Source organism: Trachymyrmex septentrionalis, unplaced genomic scaffold, assembly GCF_001594115.1.
Source record: "Trachymyrmex septentrionalis isolate Tsep2-gDNA-1 unplaced genomic scaffold, Tsep1.0 scaffold9, whole genome shotgun sequence".
In the NCBI taxonomy this organism is placed as follows: Eukaryota; Metazoa; Arthropoda; class Insecta; order Hymenoptera; family Formicidae; genus Trachymyrmex; species Trachymyrmex septentrionalis.
Window position 1 is genome coordinate 1,149,923 of NW_017306091.1, and position 10,396 is coordinate 1,160,318.

Genomic DNA, 10,396 nt, shown 5'->3' on the forward strand with positions numbered 1-10,396 from the left:
TTAAAAATAATTTTGTTGGACCGTCAAAATAATTACGTAGAAATTTCTGGCATGACGAGCAATGCTTCAAAAAGTTTTGATATTCTAGCAAGTAGTGAGCGTCCTACATAATTACTTTGACGGTCTAATAAAATTATTCTCATCTTTGTATCTAGCTAAATTTTTAGATATTTTAGTAAAACCGTTCTTCCCGTGTAATAATAAATCAGTGATAAACGTTTTATTACTAAAGAAATATACAAGCGATGTAAGATTTCTAGTAGATACATTAATGTTAACATGATAAATAATCAACTGTCTTGCTCCGGAGAAAGCTGGAAATAAGGGAAACCGAGGAACGGTTTAAATCTCAGTTAACCGTAACTAATGTTCGTGATAGCAGTCCTTAGTCGATTAGCACTTCGTCCGGGTTGTTATGCTTTCGGACCACCGTGCTACCAGCGTTGATTTAAACCCCAGGCTCGCGCGTAATAGTCGACGTCGCTCGTCGGTGATTTTGCCGCAGCCGAAAGCCTCCTGTCTGACGAATCTAATTCTCATTAATGATTAAACCACACCCCGTGATGAGTCCCTGCCAAACTCGTGCATCTATGACAGCACAGAGGCGGAGCAACAGCGGGTTTGAAGGCGATTTTCCCTAGTTGTGATTGGCCGGGCGTTCTTAAAAATAGTCAGTCTGGGTGTGACCGTCGACATACGTATAACGCGTAAAATAATCCTAACGCGTCTCCTATACGAGCGAGTGTGCGTGAACGAGCGACCGAGGGAGCTTAACGACACGCGCTCGCGCGCGTCAAGAGATGCCATGTGGCGGAGGGACCGATAACTACCAGGAGGATGCCTAAGTCTTCACTCTGATCTCTGACTACGAGGTTTTCGGATCTGTCTCCACGAGATCTGCCGACCGGCTCGTGGAAGAATTGTTTCCGCCGGTTAGAATCGCGAAGACGAGACTCTCGCGACATCGAGATGGAGTGATCTTCCTCGGAACCTTTTCGTTTGAGCAGTGCGACTTGTTTCCCGTTTTGGTTTTCGCGCAATCTTTACAAATCCCAAGACGAAAGTGCGTCCGCGCCGTACATTTCGAGTAACACGTGTAATAGATTGACGCGAAGTGGTTTGACACTCTTGTATTTCGTAAGATCCGTAAAGTAATTTCGTTCTTCTCGAAAATCAGTCCTTTACCTCGATTTATGACTGAGACTATAAGTCATGTTTGAGCTGCGTCGGTCGATGAATATGCAAAGATTGCCGCATGGATATAATACAGCGAACAGTAGTTGAGCAACTTAAATAAGCGACGCGCGAGGGTGGAATCTTAGTGGTTTTAGCGAATCAGAGCGGAAAATCCTCGTACTTTGGATAGAATTGGCCTGGAGCCTTGGACTCGGTAAAATTAACGAAGAAGTTAAAGGGGGAAGTTAACACTGACCATCGAGTTCTCGCGTTCGTGTTCTCGCCGGGATTAGTGATTTATCATCCCTTCTAGACACAGAAGAAGAGAAAAGCAAATTAGCCGCCATCGCGACGGACAGAAGCGCTGTTGCGATTTTATGACAGGTACTTTCAGGATTAGCCTATAGGTCCGTCTATAGGTCAACTAACTTTTGATTGCATTACAACCCGGACTGTCATCTCGAAAGATCATATCTCCCGGATATCATCATCCAGCGAAATTTTTATTTACATCAAATCTTTCCCCACTTGAAGTTGAACGATTGAGGAAATCGGATGAATGCTTGTTTGATGGAGTACGCGGTGATCAAGGCACAGGTGATGTCATTGAGAAAAAATTTAATTAAACCACACGCGATTTTGCATCGCTTCCGTTAGTCTCGTTCGTGATGAGTTCGCGCGAGGGTGAATACGTGGACGGATCGGGGTGCTTCGAGGGCTGCCTGAAGTGATCGAGTACAGTGATTGTCGCACGCTTTCTCGACGGATCGCATGAGATGATGACCTTCGTGACGGATACGGTGCCTTACGCTTACGAAGCGGTCACGAGATCAGCCTACGACGGTTATCGTCATCATCTACATCACCATCATCACCATCATCATCACCCTCATCATCCCCATCGGTATCGACGTGTCTATACGCCAACCGAATCTGAATATCTGCAGGGATACGTCACCAGGAGGGACACGGACGACCGCGCGAGAATTATCGGTGTTAACAACGCTTTGGCGTCGGCCGGCTCGTTGAATTATCGCAACGACCGAGTCAGGTGAGCTTTTATTCAAGTTACATTATTAATGCCATTTGACGGGCTTAAAATCAGGTCGCTATAAGCCTATTAATGGAGGATATGAGGAAACTTTAAATGAGATTTTGCTACAACAATTACTATAATGATTTTGTGCTTACCTATTATGGCTATTATCAATATTATTGACATTATTGTACATATATTCCTAATATATTATTTTTCAAGTAATCATATTGATTAAATATTAATCAAATATCGAAAACGTTCAAAAATGAAATTTATTTCTGTTCTGAAATATTTAATTAATCTAGGTTTGACAAAAATGCATTATAAAATTAATATAATTCTGGTAGTAGTAATAATTTATTAATTCCTTTGGAGAATGCAATTACATATATCATAAAATATCCATAAACACAAGCAAAAAATTATGTACTTGCAACTTATCCTAAATCACTTACGCGCGTATTCTTAAATCTAATACTTGTCTATATATACATACATGAACCTGCGCTTAAAAAGAAATAAAATTGATATTCTTTTTTATGTATTTAAGTTTAATTAATTAATTTTGAAAAAATAATTCTCCTTTACATTATAATATTTTACAATTACGAACATTTTCACTGTACAGAGCCTTGTCATTCTTATTAAAAATGAAGGTGATTTATTTTTTCGGACTACTCCGATTTCTGCTCCTATCAGTGCATCGCAACTTCATAGCATGTTGCTTGTCTGTCTCTCCTTACCTTTCTCCGCTTCTGTGTTAGTTGTTTCATAAAATGTAAGCGTAACTTTGGAAATAATTATGGCACACGGAGATAATGAAATATAGTTCAAATAACGTCCTATGTATTCGAGTATATATTCTGTAAAGAACATTTTGAATTTTGTTATTCCGTTAAAAAAAAATCTCTTTGGGATGTCTTGTTTATTGCTTTTTTTTATTTTTCTCGCATAATTTATTTGACATATTTTTAAATAAAACTAGCATCTACAAACCGAAACCATTTTTTATATTTCAAAGTGATAGAGTGAATTAAACATTTTTGTATATAGATATTCTATATTATTAAATTATTAGATTATATAAGTTAAAATATTGTAACATTTTGGAGAGGGGAGAAAGGATTAGCTAAGCGCAGTTATTTATATCACGTTTCTAGAATAAGATTAGCACTCACAAATATATCGTCGGAAAAATTGAAACTTAATACTTTCTAATATGTATTAGATTCTTACAAGAAGAATATGACACTCGATATGCGAATTAATTAAAAACTTCAATCTGTGATAGATATCCTCGAAAATATGCAGAATAATTATTTTTCATTACGCTAGATGACAAGATCATTTCTTCAAGATTCTTGCCTGTTTTCTCGTTTCTTTTACCGTTTTCCTTGTTACATTCGACGTGCTATTGAGACCAATATAAAAATTCAGATCTTATTTACTATTTTCTATTGTTTTATTATTTGTTAAATTTGTACTATGTATTATTCTACTAGATTCAAATTATGTGTACGTGTATATAAAAAATATCTTGTTGAATTGAGCTTAACACAACAAACTCGTACGTACTTATAGAAATTTACATAACATGAAATTTTTTTCGAATTCCTTTTAAATTAGAGTAATAAAGTGATTAGATGAGATTAGCAGTTTTATTTTCTTTCATGTTTATCTGTATAAATACAATTCTTTTAGATTTTAGATTATTGTATCTTCCATTGTGCGCTAAAATCAATTTTCTGAGCATTTCTCTTCTCTCGGCTTTTACCTTTGTACTATCGAAGCATTATTGGATTTCACGAGACTAAATCAGATTTATCCAACATTGTTTTACCATCAAAGCACAAAGCTGCAGTATGTCGCTTTCACGAATTAATATTATAGCATTTATAGCATTAGCGATATACTCGCACCAAATTTCAATTGGTATAAATTATACAATAAATTTCGCATATGTTTGGTACACAGAAATTCCTCTCTTTAGACAATACTATTCCCCCCCCTCCCCCCTCTCTCTCTCAATAATTAGCCTAATAATAATTAAAAATTAATAAACTCTATTAAAATACTTTAAATATTAAATTAATAAAATTTAAAAAATGTATAGAAAGATACTTTCTTAATATTGTTATGATTACGTAAAAGTCGAAAGTTACATTATTGTGTCATTTTATTTGATAAATTTTTTTCTGATTTTTTTCACCGTTCTATTTTGTTCTTCTTTGATTCGTCTGTTCTGCGATGCGATGAAATTTTAATGAGATCGGCGCGTTTATGACTGTCACATGATCGAACACACGGACAAGAATCATTATTCGCAATGAACACTCGATGACGGTTTTACCGCGCATTAAACCATTTTCACTCCGTTCATCGTGTTTCGCCTTTATATATCTATCCCTCTCGGCGAGATGAGAGCGTCTCTTCGCGGCGAGGAAATACATTTTCCGCGGGACCACCTGGAACGTGTCCAATCGCGGAAACCGCCTCCTGACGGACGCGCCTGCGTCCATCATTAACTGCCGGCGATAACTAAAGGATGATTAAGGCAAGAATCTGCGAATTCGTTCATTCGCTAAATACCTATATGCCGGGCTTTTCAGCGTTCGGTAAGTCAGCGTGGCTTCTTACGTTCAACGCGCGGCAACAGCTCGTCTTTCGCGGAATGAAATTTATGTCGCGGTATGTATGTATATACCTACACGTGCGAGGTATATGCGCTGCTTCATAGGAAATTGGATATCCCTATATAATAGTTTGCGACTTACTAATCGAATAACAAATAATCGAAAGGAATTTGTTTCCAATCGGAAATTGAAGTTTTTCGTGAAAACTTCATCAAAACTTGTAATTGTATAATTTTTTTTTTTTTCTTGAAAATAATCGCGCGTCCTTATTTTATCTATTTAAAAAATGGTATGATAGAGAGAGAGGGTAAGTATAAAAATTATGCTGAAAATTATTTCAAGCCGACAAATAACAGTTACGTGTCGATAGGAGGACAGTAAAGGATAGCTTATTTTTAATATGATTCTCAATAATATCGATGGATATAGAACGTTTCATGATTCAGGTCGCAGTCTCGTTACACCCTTGATTCGGATGACGCCTCGTCAGTGATATCGGCGGATGCATCGGCTGACCTCGAGTCCGGCTCTGCAGACGCCGACGAGACCAACGAGACCAACGAGACCAACGAGACCAACGAGACGAGCGAAACGAACGAGGGCGAATCGATCGAGCATGTACCTCATCCTCACGTTTTGGACGTCGGCTCGCCGCATGGACCGCGCAGGTGTCTTCTGTGGGCCTGCAAGGCCTGCAAGAAAAAGACGGTCACCGTTGATCGAAGGAAAGCTGCCACCTTGCGCGAGAGACGGCGCTTGAGAAAGGTCAGTTGCCATTAACCTCTAAGACATATGCTTTACACATTTCTTAGAGATCTCGATTCTGGGAACACAAGTGTGTTCTTCATTTTGTGTTTTTATAAAAGATTGATGGGATATTAAGATTTGTAATATGTTCAATTCGAAATGCAAAAAGAGTTCTCTAAAATTTTTTTTTTCATCATAATATGCAAATTCTCATTCTTTGACATACACTGCTGAATTTATAATGTCAAATTATATCCAATTTGAGTTTTTTTTTTAATCATGTTTATAGATCGCTATACTGTTTTTATTCAATACCCAGTATATTGTTAATTTGACTAAAACAATTTAATTCAAGAAAATATATTAAATTTGACTCAAATTTAGTTTACTATTTATTAAATTATTTATTAAATGCATACGTTAACGTGGATAATGTTTATATTTAAACTAACTACGTGGAAATGGATTGATTTACATTTTGACATATTATATGGACACATATTAAAAATAACAAAATGCGATTTAACAAATTGGTTGCTATGGCTTCTTTGACATCTAACAGTGTATATTCGCGATGTATAGTCCGCAATAATTTAAAATTATTAGAATTTCATAAGATTGATTTATTGTCACGAAATCACGGATGTATGTATGTTGCATTCAAGATGGCGGACAAATCGGTCTTAATGTGCATCTAAATCACATTTCTCGTTTACTGAACATACACGTTGCTGTTTTGGCCAGCCTGCTTATAATTACTTAAAGCACATCATGCATGAATCGTGTTTTCGAAGTAAACAGCCTCAAAGAGAACGCGCTGACGGAAGGAAAACATCTGCATGCGCGAAATGATCGTCGACTAAGCGCTGCTTTGGATGATTCGAATGACGAATAGCGTTTCAAGGATGGGCCTAAGTGTTAAATCTTGCTAAGAGTCGTTTGAAATCCGACGCCTGCATATGTAATATAAAGAAGAGTTAAGTAAAGTAAAAACGCGACGTTCATGGGGAAATTTTCATAAATAATAATAACGTAACTTTATCAAATATATTTAACAGTTTTTTTAAAGAAATTTTGCTGACGGATAAATGCGATATTACATTATTTTGCACAATTCTGTCTTTCCACTCTCTCTCCATACTAAGCAAAATGTTTTGCTCTATGAATCAACATTTTGCTGTAACAATAAAAATTTGAGACTGAGACATGCCGAACAAAAATTTTTGGTTAAAATATATCGTACGAAACTGTAATTTTATGTAAAATTGTTTAGTTGGTATAGACAAATATTTATGTTATTTACAACTGAATTTTTCGTTGTATAAACAAAATATTTGATTGCTGTTAAAAAATGCCTCAGCTACATAATTTTGCTGAAGGTATTAAATTTTTTTTCTAATGCGCACACACACACACACACACACACACACACACACACACACACAAAAAACTTCCTTCAAAATATACTGTATTGTTGTGTGTATTATTCACGCAATCGCCGACACGTGTGGTTAATTATGCAATTTTTATTACAGGTCAACGAGGCCTTTGAGGTGCTCAAGAGGAGAACGAGCAACAACCCCAACCAACGTTTACCTAAAGTGGAGATATTGCGGAACGCTATCGAGTATATCGAGAGTCTCGAGGCGCTGCTGCAAGGAAATAGACCTTCCGGACACCAGGATCACCCTTCTGCTGAGAGCATAGTATGTATCACGATAACTCAAATTAATAAGATCAGCATGCAACGAGATTAGTTTCAGTAAAAAATCGTGTTCCGATTAAAATTTTATATCCAAGTTTATTATATACGATAATTAAATATTATATACGATATTTGTTATGGATTAGGATTAATTTAAGATAATCTTTGCCAAACACGCGTCGTGGCAATCATCTCATTTTTAATAAATATCTCATTTTCATTAAATATTGCAATTTAATTTTGGTGATTTTTACCATCTATGATTTTTTTAAGTATTTTTTAATTTAATTTTGAAATTTTTATAATGTTGCGTGCTGCCATTGCAGTATTGCAATTTAATAAAATTAATGGTTCTTATAAATTTATTAAACAATTTATAAAATAATTACGAAATCGAATGTACATTATTGATTTTATTGCAAAATAAATTAGGATGGTACGTTACATTTATCTTAAAATTAAACCTGACGCTTCTATTTGATAAAGAGTAAGGTTCTTGTAAAAGAATGATACGTTGTGTATACTTTTGTAACAAGATGCATTTAAGCGTTGCATTCTGCATCGTTACACACATGTCCGACACGTGCATCGCACACGATCCACCGGCTCTAATGGTTTTTGACCCGCGACACCATTAAGCTCGTATCATCGTTTTTTTCCAGTATACGTAAAAAGGGTTATGTCCGAGTTTCTCGCTCTCAAACGAACGCACTGTCGTTAATGATAATTATCGCGTAACGAAAATATGTCGATGCAAGTGCAATTCATGTGCATAAAAATTATTATTTTTTTTTAACAAAAATGGACTGAGTGTATTAAAGTTCTTTAAAAGTTGTGTCTAAATACATTTTATAAATTAAATAAGTAAATTGCTTCCATACGCTTGTTAATGTGTAAATGATACATTTATAAGACTATGAGATATAATTCGTAAATAATTTGAATGTACTTATCAACGAAATTAATTGGAAACGTCTCGACTCTGGATTTGAATCCTCTTCAGTGCGGAAGACGAGTGCAAACCTACTTTCGCACTGTAGGGGATTCAAATTCAGAGTTGAACCATTTGCAATTAACTTTGATTGGTAAGTACATTCTAACTGTTTGCGAATTATATTTTATGAATATATTATTTATGCTCTAACAACCGTGAAGGCTTATACTCAATTTTTTTACATTTTATTTTTAGAATTCAAAAAGTTATTTTTATTTTAACAAAATTTTACAAAATACCTTATAACGTATCTATACATATTTGCAATATTGTAACTTTATATAAAGCTATAAAGTAATACAATATATTGTTTATATTATATATATATCTAATATAATGTATATAATATAAATTATTATATAAAAGAGAATTTGGCAAACGCGATGTGAAATCTTATTTTCATGGTTTCGAGGAATTTACGCGAGTATATCTCAATGGCAAACTTGCGAATAAAAGTTTTCATTTGGCTAGGTTCGTTAAATTTTACATCGCGTGATGGTTAGTGATATACATCGCGAATGGATGTCTCGGAGCCATTCCGATTTCAGACATTAATTGGAATATAATTGTATTTCTCTTTCGAATTCTCGTTGCTCGACGCGTTACAATCGATCGATCAAGCTTCATCTACTGTTACAATCTATCAACACACAGATACGTGCTTTACAGATATTCACAGTTACGGATTTTATTTCCGCAAATATTTATTGTCAAGAAATAAGAAAATATTTGGTTATAATAAATTGCGATTACTGTAACAAATCTATTTAATTTTAAAACTCACGCGATAAATTTGAATCGATGAACTTGAATAATTTAAAGTAAAAAATCTTCAATTTTTTAATTTTACGAGGATTTTCTTAATTCGTTTATTTAAAACTCTCACATGTGTCAATATAAATTGCTGTTGTTGTTCAATGTTGTAATCATGTTCGGGTCGAAAGGCGGAAGAGTTTGAACGAATCCTTTTTGTTCAGAATATAAACTATCTGGCTTTGTAGCCAAGGGAGAGAAATAGATCCGTACAATTTGTAACGAGAGCAGAATCCAATTGAACTCTGGCGAGCTTATTTTCCTCGAGAGAGGTAGTAGGCGTACTTATCGGTCTGACACTTAAAATGCTCTTAAGTGGCATTATCGAATAATCCAGATCGTCTATCGTAACACATACACATACACTCTTTCTCTTTCTCTCTTTCTCTTTTTCATCCAGCAAGGTGTGAGGATACTAGCAGAGGTATAAGAGCGGCAAAAGGAGGAGTTGACCTAATGGATCCGACGCGGGAGACTCGTTTCCCTCCTCGCGTTGTTTTTTTGTGCGGCATTGTGATTTGTGGGATTTTGCCGGTGCAAGCGGCGGCGGGCTTATATTTAGCGAGGGTGCGTCGACGTGCTCGCGCGCGAAAGAGCGGAGAAATATATTTCATTGTGTAATCCCTCTCCCGCCCCTTCTACCACGCGACGAGGAAAGAAGAGAATCTCCATGAACGCGACAGCGCGGCGCGGCGCGTCGCGTCGCGTCGTGACGACGAGATTGCCGCGAAATTCCTGTGGTCGCTCAGGAATCCCTTTTCCCTCCGTTCGTACAGCAGTCTTACGACTCACCGGAAGCGCGGGGGGCCTTTCACCCCTTTGCCCCGGACAGCCTCCGGCCTCTATGTGACACTACGAGCGAGTTCACGTTCCGCGGTCCAGACCGCATCTTACAAAGCCCAGGCTCAATTTGTCTCGCACTTTCGTCGACCCCCTTGCTTGCCAACCCCCTCGCTTGCCGACCACCACTGTTGCGGCGGCAAACTTATTTGAACCCTAAGCGCGACGCAAACTGCCTCCGAGGGATTTTCATCCAATATTAATACTCGGATATACCGAGATCGTGTTAATGACTCGATGTACACAGCATGATCGGCACTGATGTAGCGGTAAATTCCTCGAAATACATATATGCCGTATGCTAATTACGTGCGATGATGATTCGTGATTTGCAATTCGCGATTCGTAGTAGATTTGCAGAAATTCAAATTGTGTTTGCTGGGATCTCTATATTATTTGCAATTAGTAGTTTATCATTTATATAGTATAATTTTATGTACATATATATA

General features: G+C 36.5%; 1 protein-coding gene across 5 annotated transcripts in view; it reads left to right on the forward strand.

Moving 5' to 3' along the window:
- Window positions 1-815: 815 nt before the first annotated feature.
- The window catches only part of LOC108755921 (transcription factor SUM-1), a 57,867-nt gene continuing 48,286 nt past the window's right edge, over window positions 816-10,396 (forward strand). For all 5 annotated transcript variants that reach the window (XR_001939797.1, XR_001939798.1, XR_001939799.1 and 2 more), the window contains exons 1-3: window positions 816-2,227; window positions 5,295-5,613; window positions 7,131-7,301. Coding sequence is in view for 2 of the 5 variants with exons in the window: in XM_018499342.1 (XP_018354844.1) it covers window positions 1,953-2,227; window positions 5,295-5,613; window positions 7,131-7,301 (765 nt within the window). In the remaining 3 variants the exon portion in view is untranslated. The remainder of the gene's footprint in view (window positions 2,228-5,294; window positions 5,614-7,130; window positions 7,302-10,396) is intronic.